General features: G+C 53.3%; 1 protein-coding gene across 5 annotated transcripts in view; it reads right to left on the reverse strand.

The window, feature by feature from the left end:
- Positions 1 to 19,121, reverse strand: part of ABR (ABR activator of RhoGEF and GTPase) — a 184,107-nt gene that overhangs the window by 47,869 nt on the left and 117,117 nt on the right. For 4 of the 5 annotated variants that reach the window (XM_086686381.1, XM_086686383.1, XM_086686382.1 and 1 more), the window contains 7 exons: positions 17,621 to 17,806; positions 12,945 to 13,052; positions 9,865 to 9,925; positions 5,002 to 5,054; positions 4,294 to 4,434; positions 2,427 to 2,548; positions 56 to 221 (listed from right to left, as the gene is read on the reverse strand). In XM_086686381.1, coding sequence (XP_086542507.1) covers positions 56 to 221; positions 2,427 to 2,548; positions 4,294 to 4,434; positions 5,002 to 5,054; positions 9,865 to 9,925; positions 12,945 to 13,052; positions 17,621 to 17,806 — 837 coding nt within the window. Of the gene's footprint in view, positions 1 to 55; positions 222 to 2,426; positions 2,549 to 4,293; positions 4,435 to 5,001; positions 5,055 to 9,417; positions 9,504 to 9,864; positions 9,926 to 12,944; positions 13,053 to 17,620; positions 17,807 to 19,121 lie in introns of those variants that run through there. The other variant, XM_025918139.2, reaches the window with a different exon arrangement.

Raw genomic sequence — 19,121 nt, forward strand, 5'->3', positions numbered from 1 at the left:
CCCAAGGAAAAGGGCCACCCTCCCTACCTCGGCTCAGATGCCAGGCTCTACTCACCTCCTTCTGGATTTCACTCTTGAGGGCAGAAATCTTCATTTTCATGTCTTCCAGCTCATGGTCTGGGAAGGGATGCACCTGGGGGCTGGCCTCAGACTCCTCAGGTGATGGAAACACGAGGTCAGCCAGGGGGATGTACCACTTGCAGTCATACTGCTGGTGCTTCCTGCAAACAAGCCAGAGAAAGACATGAGCCAGAGGGAAGGAACTTGGCTCTTCAAGCCTGAACTGCCAGAATCCAAAGAAACCTGAAAGGGATTTGCTGTGAACTTGTCACAGGCAAGAATGATCCATGTCCTTGAGGAGTCTGATCAGAAAACCCACGTGTGGAGAAATGACAGTCAAGTTCTAGGGTCAGGCAGCGGTAAGGGCTGTGGACCTTGGCCTTGCCAATCTTCAGGCCCAGTACGACTGATGTTTTTAAATATCTCAACCCTCTAACTCTTTCCTATTCCCCATTGCACACTCTTCCCTCCCCCAAGCCTATCTCTACTTAGCTCATATTTGTTATCCTTTGGGCTAGAGGTGTATTCACACATGTTATCTTTAATGCCAACTCTGATCAATAGAGGTCATGTGGGGTACTGGGTAGAAGATTATAAAGCCACACCCAAGCCTAGTGGGAAACAGTGCCGTGGTTCATTAGTAATGTCTGTCACGGGCAAAGGACTAAAGGCATAGGTGTCTTTGCTTATGACTGCCATCTCTGCTTTTGAATGATCTCATCTGTGATCCCGTTCCAGGGAACTAAAGCACATAATAACCTCTCCTTCTCTCACTTCCCTCAGGACTTGGGTTTGCACCTCTCGTTGTGGCCCCTTAGTGCTGCAGTCTCCCCTGGACTCTGAGGCACACAGTAGGGGATCAAGAAGTGGGGGAGGAAAAATGAGGGAATGAGTGCCACATAACCTCTTCTGCTCACGGCACAGTGTAGACTCATGTCACTGCATGTGGAGATGGAGGTGGAAAGCAGCTTTCAGGTCTGATTAAGGTTCAAATCCTACCTTCTCTAGCTCTAGTGCGACCTTGAGCAACTGAATTTTTTTCTTCTTCTTTTTTTATTTTAGGGAGAGAGCACGCACATGTGAGTAGGGGAGAGGGGCAGAGGGAAACAGAATCCAAAGTAGGCTCCACACTCAGCACAGAGCCTGACGTGGGGCTTGATCCCACAACCCTGGGATCATGACCTGAGCCAAAATCAAGAGTTGGACACTCAACTGACTGAGCCACCCAGACGCCCCTGATTTAACTTTTCTTTTTTTTTTTTTTTGAAGTTTTTTTTTTTCAACGTTTATTTATTTTTGGGACAGAGAGAGACAGAGCATGAACGGGAGAGGGGCAGAGAGAGAGGGAGACTCAGAATCGGAAACAGGCTCCAGGCTCTGAGCCATCAGCCCAGAGCCCGACGCGGGGCTCGAACTCACGGACCGCGAGATCGTGACCTGGCTGAAGTCGGACGCTTAACCGACTGCGCCACCCAGGCGCCCCTGATTTAACTTTTCTAAGTCTCTTCTCCTGTCTGTGAGATGAGGATAATAATACCCACTTTGTGGAGTTTGGGGGAAGATTGGAAATAATAGAGTCAAAGCATTTGTCATGGCACCTGGCATGGCATAAGCACTCAATAATGACAGCAGATTTAATGAATATTCACCAAATTGCAGTTAGCAAAAATTTAGAGCTGTCTAATAAAAGGAGAATGCTTAAGTAAATTATGGCATATCCACTTGTAACATCATGCAGGGAAGTAAAAGGATGATTACGAAGATTAGGCAGCAGCGGGGAAAATGCTTATGACGTGAAATGGAAAAAGCAGCAACCAAAATTGGGCATTCACTCTGATTACAAGTACATGAAAAAACATGAGAAGGTTTAAAAAAACTGTAAGGAAATATAGCAGCAGGAGACTGATGCTTATGTTCGGGTGGGTGATGGGTTTTTCCCCCTGTAGTTTGGTTGTATTATCTTTATAATTGAAAACAGGATTTATCTTTAGAAAAAGGATATGTAGGGGCGCCTGGGTGGCGCAGTCGGTTAGGCGTCCGACTTCAGCCAGGTCACGGTCTCGCGGTCCGTGAGTTCGAGCCCCGCGTCGGGCTCTGGGCTGATGGCTCGGAGCCTGGAGCCTGTTTCTGATTCTGTGTCTCCCTCTCTCTCTGCCCCTCCCCCGTTCATGCTCTGTCTCTCTCTGTCCCAAAAATAAATAAACGTTGAAAAAAAAAATTAAAAAAGAAAAAGGATATGTAGTAAAACAAAATGAATTAATGTGTTTTTTAAAAGGAAAAATAAATGCGGACTGCCCCAGGTGCGGGGGAGGGGGCTCCTCAGGAGGCAGAGTCTAGCTCCCTCCCACCTTGCCCCCTGGACTCACCCTGCGGATGTCTTCTTGAGCTTGGCGCACAGTAGGACATCTGTAAAGAGGAAGACGTGCCGCAGCTTCCGGGAGCTCTCTGACACTTCCACCAGGAAGCCGTCCTTCACCAGCTGCCGTGTCTGAGGGAGATAGCACACCCACCCCCACCTGCTCAGGGGGAGTCAACCTAGGGCCTGGCCTGCTCTGGGGGCACCATCCAGCTGGGAGGTGCCACAGGCACACGGTTAAGGTCCCACAGACACGGGCTTTCTGGCTGTGATCTTGGGCAAGTTCCCTGACCTCTGAGTCTCAGTCTTAACATCTGTAAGATGGGGACAATGATGTCTGCCCTGTAAAGTAGGATTCACCAAGCAAGACGGTATATGTAAAACGGCCCAATGCCTGGCACATAATATGTGATCGATAAATGGTAGCTTTGTATTTCCCCCCAGCTGCCAACAGCTCTCACCTGGATAGACAATAGTCCAGAATGACTTGGTTTCTCCACACTGGGGCATGAACACCTCCCACTCCCAGCCCCAGGACCACCCCAACCTTGCCTAAGAAGGTGATCTTGTTTCAGTTCAACCTTGACCCACAGACCCGCTGGGGTCTGTTTATGCCACCTCTGAGTGGATTCTATAGGCGACCTCAGGTGGACAGGAGACACTGGTCTCCCTTGGGTGGGGCTGTACCAGTTCCTGGGGGAAACTGCGGCCATCTCTAACCTGGGTTCTGGATGGTTAAGAGCATTTTGCTCCACGCAGAACTTCCAGACTTTCCTCCCTGACACCCTCAGAGCCAGCAGGCTTCTCTGGGGCTGTCACAAACTGTCCCAGCCTTCCCTGTGTTATATACCACGTGACCTACATATTCTGTGATATGTAGGTGGGCATGGTGAAAGTATACAGTTAAAAAGACCTGAAACCGACAGTGCTCTAAACCTTCTGGAGAGCTTTCAGCTATCTTCGAGTCAAACAAGTCAGTGACATTCCAGGGTTTGCAAACCAGAGCTGGGAGTTGCACACAGGGACAGCTCTCTGTGCCCCATTAGTCACACTCCAGACCCTGTCCCTCATTACTTCCCTCCCCAGGAGATATTGGGGGCTTGTAGATGTAACAAAGGAGCATAAATTCAGCCAGCCTTCACTCCTAAATGCCAATTAATTACCTCCCCCGGACAGGGAGCACTGTATAAGGGCCACGCTGCTGACCCACGTGGGTTAACACTGTCCCTTCGATTCTTTAAACCGCTTCCCCTCTCTGGGATACCCCCACCCTTCCACCAAGAAGGGGCCCCAAGGAACTGGAGCTGCTGTACCACATCTAGGTGCCCACCTGGGACATTCCAGCAACCTTAGCCACCTCTCATTCCAGACTTTCTTGCTGTTGGGCTCGCTCCTAGCTCCTGCCCTCCTATTCGTGCAGGCTGATAACAGGCAGCTCAGAGCTCGACTCCCCGGGCTCCCTCAGGCTGTGCCATTATCTTCCGGGGGACCCTGAGGGCATCACACTGCCCACGGTGGGTGTGTGCATTCAGCATTGTGAGAGCCAGAGCCCCTGGTTTCCCTGGTATGGGGGACAGTGCGTGAGGCTTGCAGAGAGATAACCCCAGCTAAAGAATCCAGTTCCAACACTTATGGCCAAGAGACCTTGTGTCAGATCTTCAGAGACCCTCCAGGCCTCAGTGGATTATTATAAAGATTAATGAGACACCGAACTTAAAGCTCCCAGGGCCTGAAGACCTTTTCTTGGCTGGGCATGGGAGAGGAGGGTTGGCGAGGCAGAATGCCTGCTCCCCTGTGCAAGAGGGCAGGGATAGGTGATGTGGTCCACTGCACCCTCGTCAGCCTGGGTGAGTGGCTGGGCTGGGTCCTGAGCTCACCTCTCCCTTGGGGGTTGTGACGGCAGTCCGGCGGGGGTCGATGTCCTCATTGATGCTGGACAGGAAGTTCTGGGAGATGCGGAGGGCATCCTGGAGCAGCGGGTAGTCTGGGTGGTCCACAGGTGTGTGCTTCAGCAGGTCCTGGGAAGGGGTGGGGTGAGTCAGGGGCGGCAGTTCTGGGGCTCAACGAGAAGACAGTGGGGACTCAATCTTCACCAAAGGAATTCCAAGGGGGGGCACTAAGGGACCCATGCTCTAATCTGGTCATGCCTGCAAAATCAGGGTCAGAGAGGCAGCGTCAGGGCAGTGGCGCCCCTTTGTCACTAGTGCAGTCATCACTCTTCCCCCTGGCGGAGTGAGCCAGGTGGAGTCTCATCTCACCGAGCAGCTGCGAGAGACACCCCTCTACCCACCCCACAGCTGCTCCAAGGATCCTGGAGACCATTAGGCCAGGGATGGGGAGGCAGGAAGTGCCTGCCTCCCCGGGAGCATTTGGTCAAGTGTCAAACTTAGTAGCCAGGCTATATTTAGGCCCTGGCTCCGCTGGCATAGGTACCACAGACCAGGCAGGTACAGTCGGGACCCAGGGACACTCTGCCCGGCTCCCCAAGTGGGTTGTTCTCAGTGACTCCAGCGCTCACCACCCTGGGCTCAGCCTCCCACTCAACTCCTAACACCTCCCTGGCCATCCAGGGGGCTGACACTCACATGTAGGACCAGGGTGCTCCTGGTGACTCGGTCAATGGGCTTGTAGAGCAGAGCTGTTGGCAAAGGCAGGGAGAAGGAGACAGGACAGGTGACATACAGGGAGCAGCTCGACACCTTAGAGATAAGCCTTATCCCCACCCTCCCCGCCCCCCTGCTGCTGCCCTACACGGACACCCATGTGCAGGAAGCCACAGCTCCATTCTGTCCCAGGGCAGGCCAGATGACACCAACAGGCAGACATGCAGCCCTGGCAGCCCAGGCCCCCTCCTACCTGCCTCATCTCATCAGTCACCAGAGGTGACTTCTTTAAGGGCCATCCCACAGGCCTGTCCTTGTCTGACCAGGCTCAGAGCAGATGAAGATGCTCCTCTGCACCCTTAACCCTGCATCATACAGCTATACCTAGCCTTACCCCATAGAGATCTAGCACCCCCAGAATGTGGGAAAGAGACGTGCTGTTTTTCCAGGGAAGGTAGTTCCTCCACACCCAATCATTCTTATACTCCTCCGGTCCAAGGTCTGGCATTGCCAGCTGGGAACGGCAGGCTTTGTTCCGACCCACACGGTTGGCCTCATCCCCATGAGAAGACCCCCCCCCCCCCCCACCCTCCATGCCCTCAAACTCTCCAACCAAACAGGACAGGCTGAGGGTCAGGGAGGCAGGCCAGCTCTCCACATAAAGGCTCTGCTCTCAACCAAGTGGCAGCTGAGGGGGCAAAGATTTCCCACAGGAATTCAGGTGGGGCCTCTGGGAGCCCTGAAGAGGCTGGGGAAATGCCAGCTCAGCAGGGCCCCCATTCACCACACCCCGTGGCTGACCAGGACAAATGAGGATTGCTGGGATTCAGCAGGGACAGGTGGAGGCAGCAGCTGGCTGACCATACTTCCAAACAAAGCTTCCTACAAACAGCTGTGCCTCACCCCTCCCAACATAGGTGGTTCAGCCTCCGTCCACCTGGACGCCTCTGTCCATAGGCTCGTGACCTCTGTCCTCCTGCCCCGGGGCAGGAAGAGGCAGGAGGCTGGTTGTGACAGTCCCAGAGCCGACACTCATGCCCTAGCTAGCCCCCGAACCAAAGAGTCCCCTGTAGATATAAATACCCCATGCACTGCTAAGCAGACACTTTGGGGAACGATCTGCTGGCTATGGAGAAGGTACAGTCTCAGTGGTGCGCCATGAGCCTTATCTGCAGTCTTTGCTTGGCTGCCCTTTAGAATCACTGGGGGAGCTCTTAAAAGAAACAGCTGCCTGCTCCACTCTCCCCACCTCATCAGCGAAATCCCAATCTCTGCTGGGTGGAACCTGGGTATTAGCATTTTTAAAAAGTTCCTTTGCTGATTCTGATATGTACCAATGGTTGAAAACTACTGCTTTAGGCAAACACACTTTCCGTGACTTATTTTAGGCCTTTCTTAACTTAGCAATTGCTAGAGACCCTCCCCATGGTATATGGGAACCAAAATGAACAGGACCAGGCTGGGGTTATCCAGGGATAGGGAGGATACAGCCCAGTTACCAGCCTAGGGCAGGAGGACCCTGTATTGACACTATTTAGAGTATCCACCTGTGGCTTAGCTCATCTGCAGGGGGGAAATCACACCCGAGAACCCCAAAGACCCAAGAGAAAGTGCAAGTTCAGCAGACACCTGTCAGCGTGGGCTCTGGAGTCCCAGCCCGGGGAAAGCTGGTATTGCAGTGCCAGCTCCCTCTGCCCCTCTCCCAGGTCCCGGCAGGAAGAGGCTGACTAAGCTCAGAGGTCTGCGCAAATGGTGGGTTGGGTTTCAGAGGGGTTATTAATATGTCTGAGGTCACCTCGAGTTGACCTGATTGGGGCTGTGGAATGAGGGCCTGGGTTGGGGGAGAGGGGAGGAATGGTGGGGACAGGGGAGTGCAGGAAGAGGGCCCTGGGGCCACAGTCAGATATGGAGGGAAGAAGAGGGGGGAAGAACAACCCCCACGTTCTGCTCATGCTCCCCACGGCCCCTGTACACCAGTCTCCCCTGACAATGCAGGGTAAAAAGCCCACCCTTCCCCCCTTACCTGCTCCATGGCCCTTCCTGCCCCTGCTTCCCCTACTCTCCCTTCTCCTCACCATGCCATTCCAGTTCCTGGGATAGACACCATTCACCAAGTTACAATGCCTGTCTCCCCACCTCCTCCAGGAAGGCTTCCCTGATGAGGATTTTTGCAAATGACACTCACAGTGCCTAAAAGTCAGACCACTGACATAAGCAAGCTGGCCTCTCTGTAGTCTGCTGGGTACTTAATCTGCATCCAGTGGCACTCTCTTATACGTGCTATTTCTTTTGATTAAAAAGACAAGCAATTAATTACCACTAGCCCCATTTTACAGATGAGGAAACTTCTCTAAGGCGCGGAGAAGTTACATAACTTGCTTATAATAACAAAGCTGCAAATGGTAGCTGGGTTTTGAATGTAGGTCTACCCATGCTCCTGGCTTTGAGCTATCATCTTCGGTACAGGAGGGCAGCGTCTGCGAAAGCTCAGTGACCCTCGGGAGGATTCTTGGCAAGATTCACCAGGAAGGAGTGGGTAAGCTGGCCTCTTTTTTGTTACCAAGATGAGCCCCCTCCTTGGGGGCCCGGATCACACACAACTTCCTTTTGCATCCCCCACAGCAACTGGCACAGAGACGTGCAGCAAATAAACCAGTAAGCCAGAGCGAGCCCCAAGTGCAGAATCTCCCCCCCACTGGAACTCCCAGAACCGGCATCTCTTGGAGGGGCTGAGAAGATTCTAAACAGTGTGGTTGGTAAAGGCTCATTCTCTCCTCCCTCCCCACTTTGAAGCTGACTTCAAAGACAGCATCACAGTCACAAAAAAAAAAAAAACCCTGAACTCCAGTCCCAGGTCTGTTTCACTAAGACTCAACTCCCTTTTGGGGAGGGAAGAGGAAGCAAAGGGCTGACCCGTTTCCTTTTTAAGGAGGCAGAGTGGAGACCTGACCCACTCCTAGGCCAAACCAAAAAGAGCACTTCTCCTCTGATCTTCAAGCAAGGCAATTTCAAGTCCGTCCCTCCTCTTGACCCCAGCCTGTTGGAATCTGAGCCAACGGGTGGGGGGCCCAGGACAGCTCCTGCCCGGTGACTGGGGTTCCCACAGCCGTCCTCCTGGGGCAGCCGGAGAGGGGCTACCTCAGGGGTTCCTCCATCAAGAACGAGCCTCGACACAGCATGGCCTGAGAAGGGAGCGGACAACAGCCCCTCCAGCACAGTGGCCTCTGAGAAAGAGCCCAGGAAACCTCATCATTTCTCCTCCAGCCGACAGCCACCCTCCTCCGTTCAGCCTTCCACAAGGAGCTCCAGGTTACCACGGAGATGTGAAGGCAAAGTGACTGAGAGGATGCAGAGACAAAACGCCTGAGGCAAGGAGGTCCTAAAACCAGCCGCCTGCTGCTCCAACACACAGGGGCCCAGGGCAGCCTGCGTGGAGGTCACACCTGACCCTCCCTCCGCACCCCGTCCCTGCCAAAGGCAGCTCGGGTCATCCCTAAGGCACTTCCTGCCTCAGAGAGCAGCGTCCGCTGCTTCCGGACACCCCCTTTCCTGGGCCTGCTCCTACCTGCTCTGAGCAAGAGCCTGGCTGACAGCACGCGCCTGTCCCAGGACCTCCTTGCTGAGGGAGCTGCAAAGAGGATGCTCTGGGTCCCTTCCATTGACCAGCAGGTGTGTGACCTTCACAAGGCGGCAGCCTGCCACGCCCCCCTCTCTACCGGCTTGCACCAAGTGCCGAGACCTCAGCTTGGGGGTCTCTAGAGGCTAGAAACACCCCTCCATCCTGGGAGCAACCCAATTCCTTCCTGCTCTCCCAACTGCATCCGCGTTCTCCCACTGCCGCTGTTCTGAGGAGAGAATGTCGCGAAGGCAGCATGTGCGCTCTGAGCACACAATACCCTGGCGGCTCAACCGCCTCTCCTCTCTCCGGAAACAAAGAAACTCCCAACTTGTCCCTCCAGCGGGGTCCCCCTGGCCCGAGGCACTGCTGTCCAGACCACATGCCACTCTTTGACGGTCCCCTGCCGGGCCCCTTTAGCCCCAGGGTTGCCACACCTGCAGGCACAGCCTGGTCACTTTCTCTTCTTAAACAGCATCTCCAGGAAGTTGCCCACAGCCTCTCGAGCTAAGCCCCCAATTCCCCACCGATCCTCGGGACGGGGGTACCTGGACGCTTCTAGCCTGGTCGTTCCATTTCCGAGCCACCCTGCCCCGCGTGGCCCCAGACTTCTATTCCAAGCTGGAAGCTGGCCAGAACGGGGGTAAACACAGATCTAGCCATTTGCACCCACTCCCTTCCCTGCTGCCCCCCAAACCTTGCCAGCCACACATAAGCCCACTCTGGCCGGCCCCCAGAGGTGGGAAGCCACACCGCCTCCCGTGAGAGGGGGCCTAGGTTACCATAGGTGCAGTTACAGCAGAAGCGAATGATGAGGAGAATTTCCATGGCAGCCTCCGTCCCAGCGGCAGGAGCTTGCGGCCATCGCTCGGTGGCTCCCATCAGCAGCCTGGCCACTCAGCCACCTTGCCGGCTGCTGCTGCACAGCCTGAATCAAGCAGCCGCTTCAGAGTGCTCCTCTAGCAAGGGGGAGGGGCGGGGAGGGAGGCGCGCGTGGAGAGGCAGGAGGGGGAAGGGGGAGGAGGAGGGGAGCGAGCTGCCTGCTGGCATCCTAAGGAGGAGCACGTTTGTAGCTGGCCGGCTGCCTAGGGACAGAGGCTGGATTCTTCCCATTTGTGCATCACACACACTCACACACTCGCACGCACATGCTCACACAAGCAGGGCACCGTAGTCCACAAAGGCAGACAAAGGAAGGTGACTGTTACCCAGCTCGTTCCCCAGAGTACCTTCCATAGTGACTGATGTGTGGCTGTCCTTGGAGTCCTTGGGACCTTTCACTTTGAGTTCCTGCCAAACAGAGGGGAGGAATCACTACATGGCCTCCCCATCCCCCACTGGAGGCATAGCAAGTACGGCTCTGAAACCCAGGGTGTGAAGAGGAGGGCAAAGACCAAAGCATGGGTCCCCCCACTGCCTGCCTCACTGACTCCCGACTCCCTGTGCCACACCCATGATCTCCTGGAGCCTGTGGAGTCCCAAGACTGGGTGTAGGTGAGGAGGAGGGGTTCTGGGTACCAGAGAGGTCTGTGACAATAGTGATCCTCAGACACACCCCCTAAAGCCCCTCCCTGGTGACCCTGAGGGCATTCCAATGAATGGGTGGTGACAAGAACAGGACCTCCCCCTGCCCCCACCCCCACCCCCGGTCAGGGTTCCCTCCACGGCAGCCACACACAGGGGTTGTACACATCAGCCCAGGGTATGTGGGATTTGAGAGGACAAGGAAAAGGAGTACCAGCACCTTGGGGCACAAGCAGACCTGGAGACAAGGAGGGATGGAGATAAGGGGATAAGGTCTTGCACAGGGGGAGGCAGGGAGGCAGCACACCTGGGGCAGAGACCCAGCTCCACAGGGTGGTCTGACCTATATCCTACCCAGATTGAGAGGGACTCAACCCAGCCCCCACCCACACCTGCCACTCCCCACCCACCGGTGCCTGTGCTGGCAGCAGAGAGAAAACTGCAAGCGAGGAAGGAAGAGCCAACACCCCTCCTGGACCCCAGGCAAAGTGATCCAGAAGTGAGGGCTGGAAACAGACTCCAGGGATGGCTTATCCATTCGATCCTCTTTTATCTGCCTTTAGAGAGAGAGCTTCCTGCTCTAGCCCTTTGGCAACAGACCAGTATGGCCTGTAATTGGAGCTGTAATGCAACCCCCACTTGCGGGGCTGAGTGCACGGAGGGGGCCTCCGAGTGGGGTGTCAGCAGAGAGGCCAGGGCGAGGTGAGGCCAAGGTCGGAAACTCAGGTGATGTTGTCTGCTCTGCCTGGAAGTGGGGAAATGTCCAGGCAGCGACGGGAGCTCCCCATTTCCTACTCCTGCCTCAGGCTGTTTCTAGACAGAGAAAACCCTTGGGGACTGAGCATGGGGGTGGGGAGAAGAGGGTTACTCAGCTCCTCAAGACTGTGTCTCTGGCTGGTGAGTGGATTCCCAGCTTCAGGAAATGTTTCTCTATGCTCCTCTCCAGCGTGGCCTAGAGGTATGAAATCGCTCCTGCTGCAGAGAAGGGCCTGACTGCAGTGATTAAGTGGAAGCGCCAGTAGGAAGCCAGGAAGCGACGGCATCAGTGCATGAGTCAGGGTGAGAAGCCACCTGGCAGCAGGCCAAGGGGCTGGCTCCGCCTTTGGGGCCAGCAGCCTTTGCCAGGGACTAGGGGAGGGATGCAGGGGCCGGCGCCGACCAAAGAGAATGGGCAGTCGGCCCAAGCTAAGGGGGGACTCACCACTCTCTGGACCGTACATGACCCCGGGCAGCCTTGAACACAGATCAGAGGGCTCCAGTTTGTTCCCAGGGAGCGCTGGGAGTGATAAGGGGAAGCGCCATTTCTCCAGCCTTGTGACTCCATGTGGAGGGACTTCCCCACCCAACTCTGTCCTCCCAGGCAGAGGGTGACTCACCTGACGGCTGACTCTGGGAGAAGAAACTGAGCTTAGCTCCCTGCTTCCGTCCCCAGTAGATGTATTTGATGGTGGAGGGGAAGTATTAGCAAGCCCAATGTGGCCGCAGACCCAAGTCTACATTTTCCCATCTGGCTTTTACTAGTAATTAAGCTGACGTTTTCATCTCCATCTGCCCAACCCTTGTGCTGCCTCTCCGCTAGTTCCAAACTGGAGGAGAACCCATAACCCCAGGAGTCTCACAAACACTATCCTACGTCTCACCAACTCTTCTAGCACCAGCGCTGAGAGCGGAAAGCAAAGAGTCCAGAGAGGCCCGTAAGGCAGGATTTCCAAAACTGCAGAAGGAGCCCCCTGTCCCTGGAACCAGAGGTTTTCTTGTCCCAGGCTTGGAGCTGGTGCCGTGACTGCAAGGCCAGCAGCTTGGGGGTCTCACTGAGATCCTTCTGACCAAAGGGGTAAGCTGGGCTCTGCTCCCGGAGGATATGCGAGCTCCTCCCTGACACTTCCTGGAGAGAAGTGTCAATGGCAGACATTGCCACATCTTTGCCCTCCAGAGAACGGGAAGAAGGCTTAGCTGCAACAGGGGGACAGGTCTATTACCAGCTGGAAGGTATATGGCTGTGTCCCCACATAAATGGGCCTGGCCCTCTCTCTGTTGTGGGATTGCAAGGATCTTAGAACACCACCTTGGGGCGCCTGCGTGGCTCAGTCGGTTAAACATCTAACTTCGGCTCAGGTCATGATCTCACCGTTTGAGGTGAGCTTAACATCTGTTAATTCTGGGAGCCTGAGTCTGGATCCTGCTTTGGATTCTGTGGCTCCCTCTCTCTCTGCCCCTCCCCACTCTCTCTCTGTCTCTCAAAAATAAATAAATAAACATTAAAAAACACACACACACACACCACCTAGTTTAGACCTCTTCAAATCTTCCTTCCTGCTCATAAAATCACCTGGGAAGCTTGTTAAAAATATAGACTCCTGGGTCCCACCCAAACCCTCTGAATTGAAGCACCAGGGAAGGTGTCTGAAGATCTGCATTTTAAACAGTGCTCCCGGTGGTTCTTATCAAGCAAGTCTGGGATGAGCTGAAACACCCAGATCCCTCACTGGACAGAAGAGGAAATAAGGCCAAGAGAAGGCAAGTGACTTGCTCAAGGTCACTACCGTGCTGGGAAAATACTGCCTTTTTTCTTTTTTGCCTCCTCTGTTCTAATATAGAATAACCTAAACAGAATAACAAAATCAAACAAATCGTTATTCTTATATTAAGGGGGAAAATATCAAGTGTGAGAAAGCAAATGTCAGTCTAAGTGTTACCCTCAGGGGAACCATTTCCCTAACTGGCAACAGGCCAGAAGGCTGGAAGGCTCCAGGTTGTAGCGGGGGCTGTGCAGGGAGCTGCCCACCTCCGAGATCTTCTGGAATTGATTGTTGGACTGGCTGCACTTCTCAGCGGTCTCCAGAGCGACTTTATAGTTATCCACAAACGCTTTGTACACGCCAAGCTGGCTGGCCTGCAGGGAGAAGAGAGGAGAGAGAGAGGAGGGCAGGAGTGGGATGGGAGAGAGGATTAATGAATGGATGAAAGCCTAAGCAGGGCACCTGGAGCTCCCTTAGCACTCAGAACTTCTGACTTAGCTCCAAAGGGCTATGTGGGAACAGAGAGGGAAAGGTAGGATGAACATACTACGGTACCCCTTTGAACTTGACTGTTTCCGTGGAAACCAGCTCAGCCAATAAGGTTAACAAGAGGGTACTGGGGGCTGGGGGGATCAGGGCAGGGCCTTTGTTGGCATGCTAGAAACTCAACAGCATTTGGCTTTATTTAGCATCATCAAGGTCTCTCAGGGTTTGAAGCCCCTGAATGCCTCACACGTCTTTCATAGTCTGGAATTAGTTGGAGCAGGGAGGGCACGTGTAGCCTGTTCAGTACCCCACTCCCCATGCTGAGTATAAGGCACAGCACTTAAAGGTACAGTGCCTGAGCGCCTGGCTGGCTCAGTTGTGGAGCGTGCAACTCTTGATCTCGGGGTTGTGGGTTTGAGCCCCACGTTAGGTGTAGAGATTACTTAAAATCTTAAAAAAAAATTTTTTTTTTAATGTTTCTTTGTTTTAGAGAGAGAGAGAGAGAGAGAGAGAGAGCATGAATGGGGAGGGGCAGAGAGAGAGGGAGACACAGAATCTGAATCAGGCTCCAGGCTCCAAGCTGTCAGCACAGAGTCCCATGCAGGGCTTGAACTCATGAACCATGAGATCATGACCTGAGCCGAAGTTGGACACTTAACCGACTGAGCCACCCAGGCATCCCTCTGTGTTTTTACTTTTAAGAATAGGGCTACTAGAAAATTTTAAATTACATATATGGCTCGCACTATATTTGTACTGGAAGCACTGCTCTAGAGAAACTTGCATATGTGTGTTCCCAAGGAAATGTGGGCAAGTGTATTCACTGCTTTGCTCTTCCTCCTGTGAAAAGACTGATAACAAATGGTCACAAAAAAGGGGAATCCACACACACAGCACAGTTCAAATGAATGAACTAGATCTCTGTGTAGTAACACTGACAAGTTCCAAAACAAATGTTGACTGAATTGCAAAATATATACATGTAAAAAGTACATGTAAGGCCATAAAAAGATACAGACCCATAATAAAAAACACAAACTACAGCCCAGAAGGCGACACACCAAATTCATTCCAGTAGCTGCTTCTAGGTTGAGCAGAAGGGCAAGGGAAAGAGAGAGAGAGAGCCTTCATCTGTAAGGCTTTGTTTTCTTGATTAAAAAGCCTTTCTGTATATCTTCAGAGCTTAACATCTATTAATTCTGGGAGATGAGTGCACAGTTGTTTGCTACATTATTCTCTAGAATTTCTGCTTTAAAATCTTTTTCAATGAAGTAGCAAGGAGGTTCAGCTGCTACGGGGCTCCGTCGGGGGATCCCGCCAAGGTGCTGGGGAAAGTGGGCTGCCCTTGAACCCCATTCTGCACCACTCTGCTTTCTGCAGAATCCTTGTGCTCCTTAAGATCCCAAAGAGGTGGGGCAGGTGGAAGCTGGCAGGTGGGGGCCAGGAAAGCCAGAGGGGAAGATGAGCACTGGGATGCTTGCAGAGAAGCCAAGGCCAGAGCTGTGCAGGTCTCAGCCCCAGACAGGCCAGACTTTGCAAAAAAAAAGAAAAATCTTGGGAGAAGGGCAGGAAGGGATGGAGCTCAGTTCCTTCTCCAAGGGGAGTATTGGCCCACTGGTGTCCCAAGCCACAGGGAAGGTTCTAGACAGCTGCTTCCTAAACCAAAGTAAAAATCATTGCTATTCTTCTTCCAGGTATGTGCTCTCCTTGTCCCCCTTTCCCACAAGAACGATAAAGGCTGGCTGCCCAGTTGGAACCCTACCTTCCCATCCTACTGCCTCAGGGAGTAGCAGGGCAGGAGTGAGAGCAGGAACTACGTGAGCAGAAGACCTGTGTGTAGGGGGTCACTGACCACCCCCGGCACTGCCATCTCCATGGCATATCCTTGTCTGTAGAGCCCAAGGCCGGGCCCACCAGGGCCATTAACTGGGAAGTGGAGGTTGCTTGGAAACAGCAGCTTGGCACTGGGGTGATCTCATAAAACAAATAGCAGAGATGCTAATTCCCTTCTCTCAGTAATGGAGACCAGCTGAAAATAAACTGCCTCCAGATGCCTGGACTGCCCCAGCTCCACCCCGGCCCTCCCAAGCCTGCAGCTCCAGGGGCTTCAGATAGCAGTTCCTGATGTTGGAGGAGGGAAGGTGGGGAAGCAAATTCACAATCCAGGCCTGTGGGGCTGAGACCAGAATGCGGGGACCCTCGTGACAGCAGGGTCCAAGTGACAAAGATAAACTGGGACAGTCTTTCCACTATGCTCTGGCCTACACCCCCTACCCCAGCTCTGGTCAGCTCTCTTATGCCCTCCCAAGCTGATCAGCTCAGGCTCCTGGGACCAGGCCAGGAGTGATGACTGGGTATTCACCATCCCTGACCTGGCGCAAACACACTGGGGCTGCTGGAACCAGGAGCGTGGGGTTCCCTTGCATACTACCTTCTGGGGTGCCTCTTGCTAAGTATAACAACAATGACGATGATGACAGTGGTAATGGCAATAACAGTAACGCTACTGGCTAACTATGGAGTATTTACTAATGTATTATATTCCAGGCCCCGTTCCAAGCACTTTTCAGGTAATAACTCATGTAGTCCTCACAACAATTCAATGGGGTAAATACTGTTATTATCCTCTTTTTTACAGATGAGGAAGCTGAGTCACAAAGAGGTTGTACACGAAGTCACAGGTTCAATCTGTGGCAGAGCCAGGATTCAAAGTCAGCTGTGCCTCTAGAAGCTATGTCCCTATAACACTGCTGGCCTCTCAGGACACAGACCTCAGGTCCTGTGATGTCTCCCTCAATGCTCTTCCAAGTTCTCCCTAGTCCCAGTGGTCAAGGTCATGATGCACTCATTCATTCATTCATTCATTCATTCATGTATTGGGCACTGGGATGGTTCTGGGGTCTAATGATGAAGCAAACACAGTCTGTTCTCTCAGAGCTTATGGTTTTGGGGAGTCAGGCAGGTACAGTGTTCACTGAGGGGAGAAGCATAGGGGCTTTGTTCGAAGGTCTGGGTAAAGCTTCTCGAAGGAGGCTGTTCTAAGCTGGGAACAGATGGGGAAGGACATTTCAGGCAGCTAGAGCTGCAAGAACAGAGAGGTCAAGAGTGTCTGCTGCATGAACTAAGAATAGAAAGTTCGGTGTCAGGGGGCACAAGGTTGGGGGAGGCAGCAGCCAGAGGCCGGGGGGTGGACAGAGGCCAGCATGCAAAGGGTCTCAGAAGCGGTTCCTCAGAGCCTGGTATTTACTTATCCAATGGGCAAGGGGGAGAGATTCAAGCAGGGGAGAAGCAAGGTCTGGTCAGGAGTTCAGATAACTCTCTCCTGCCAGTAGCTAAGGGTTGGGAGGCTGCTGGGGAGGCGGGCCCAGAAGCAGGAGTCACTAATGAGATGAGGGTGGGGACAAGCAGGCAGCTGTAAGCTTTAAAGTGGACTCCTTGGGTTGCGGGGAGAGCTTCAGGACGGGGAAGGTGGTGGGGCAGAGGAGGTGCCAAGGACTAGTCCAAGGGAGGCATGGATGGATGGTGGCTGGGATGGTGGCAGCACCCATTGAGACAAGAGGCAGGAAGAAAAGCAAAGAACTTCAGACACAGTAAGTTCAGTTCTGATCGTGCTGAGCATGAGGTCGCAGGAGTATCCAAGCAAGAGTTTTCCCCAGTGTAAGCAAAATACAGGCCTGTCCATTCAACCAGTCCCACCACTGCAGGGGAGGTAAAGGAAAGGCACTGCTCCTTACCCCTACCATTCACACCCAGAGAACAAAGACTCCTGACTGGCTGTCTCTTCCTGCCCTCTGGGCAGGCAGAAGTTATAGGCAGAGAAACACCAGGGAAGAGTGGGGTTGGGGCTCTGTGGGTCTGACCTGGGGACCCTCCAGGGGACACAGCCAGAGACAGTGTCAGAGCCAGGGGAGGGTGTCACAGAAGGCTCAGGAATTGGAAGATCTCTGCAAGCCTTTCCCAACAGTATGTCTGCACAGTAATTCTACCTCCTCATACCTTTCCCTCCCTTGCAATCCCTCAGGAGAGCTGACCCGTGTCCCATCTGACTGTTGAGTTCAGAGGCAGCACTGAGGTGTGGCAAATGCCCAAGGTGTCCCAAGTGAGCAGTCCCTGCCCGCCCATCTGGCACATACTCCTCTATCAGCTGAGAACAGGGGACCTGAAACCGAGCAAGTGAGCCTTCGTTCCAGCCCTTGAACTCCCTTGGGGAGAGAGAAACCTATGCATATAGCCTCTCACATCCCTGGAAGCACTTAGGGCTTCACCATGGGAGACCAGGAGTTGAGGCACTAGGCCCAGGTCCCCATACAACAGAGGCCCAGGCTTTCCTCCAGGACTCAGAAATGACCCAGGCCTTCAAGGAGGCCAAAAAGGGCTAGGGATGACCAGTCCTCTCCCAACACCAGCAGCTCCACCGAGACACTGGATAAGGACCCTCCATCAACAGAAAACTCACCAGCTTCTGGAAGAGGTGGCCCATGGTGACCTGGCTGTCCCACTGCTGCACCTTGGGGCAGAGGTTGTCATAGAACTCCTTGTGGATCTCGTAGATGTCCTGGATCTTGTAGAAGATTGTCTCAATCTGTTGGATGGTGAGCACGGGCTGGGAGGTGGTAGCTGTGGCCTTCAGGGGTTTCATGGGCTGGAAGTGAGGAGGAAGGCAGAGAGGAGGTGAGAGGCACATAAACCGGAGGGTCAGAAGGCCCGGGGCACTGATGAGCCTTTCCTGCAGCTAGAGTGGTACCTAGACAAGGCCACTGAGGGCAGGGCACCTGAAGTGTGGTTTGTATCAAGTAGCTGCTGTCATAGGCGCCGACAAGCCATGCCCAACTGCGAGGGGACCTGGCAGCCAGGGCCTGGTCCAGCAGCCCTCCCAGGCCCCAGTGTTAATTACCACCAGGACATATTTCCCCCACGCCCTCATCCCCCAAGGGGCCCCTTCCCCTAGCCTGTATGGACTTTGGTTATTGGTTTAAAAGGACATGTCCTTCTTCCACAATGGCCTTGTGCTCTGAGTCATAAGCTCCCTTGTCACACTTCAGTGGAAGGGAGGGTTGACTGGGAACTCAACCCCTTAGCTACTTCCAAGAAACACAACATGATTCTAGGATTTTGGGGTAGTGTCTCACAGAGACCCAAGACCAACATCAGCTGCACTGACATTTCTAGTTCCCATCACTTAGTATATAGACAGCGAGCAAGGTGGCATGCATGCCCCTGTCCTACCTCCTATACCTGTGGCAGACATCGCTAGTCAATCACAATGCTCTTTCTAAATGAGCTTGGTTGTGGTCTCAGACTCTTTCTCAGTGCTGAGGTTGACATGTAAGATGAAACTTATCTGTGACCTCTGCTTGTCTGCACCAAAACTCTCCAGGGCCTACAGGTGGAACAGATGAGGTGACAGACAATAACACAGGACCACTCCCTAACACTGGCTGGAAGCTGGAACTATCAGCTTAATGCCCCAAAGTAGGACTTGTAGGAAAATGGGACTTGGGTGCATTCTCTTCAGGGTGATTGCCTGTGAGTAATGAGTAAATATTCATTTTATAGCCAGGGGAAAAAAAAAAGCTATTAAAATTTATAGTTGAAACAAACAAACAAAACCCCCCGGATACTGAGAGATAAACAGCTCTTCCTAAGTTGGCCTTTCTCAGCCCTAAGCCTCCAAAAGATGCCTCGACTGCACTCCAGAGGCCCTCCAGGAGACAGGGTCTGGAAACCTGCCACATAGAGAAAGTATAGGAGAAGCAGGCACATTCACCAGGAAGACAGAAGCCTGAGTCAGACATGGTTAATATTCTTCATCTAGCTGAAGGGTTCTGTGTGGAAAGAGGCCTTTGACTTACCCTGAGTCACTCTGGAGACCCAGGAACAACCAGAAGTTATGGGGACAGGTGTGGCCTCACTAGAGCTGTCCCCCATTGTCTTATAGGATTGGGTAGTGAGCTTTC

Source organism: Puma concolor, chromosome E1, assembly GCF_028749965.1.
Source record: "Puma concolor isolate L17-30 chromosome E1, mPumCon1.1.hap2, whole genome shotgun sequence".
Taxonomy (NCBI): domain Eukaryota; kingdom Metazoa; phylum Chordata; class Mammalia; order Carnivora; family Felidae; genus Puma; species Puma concolor.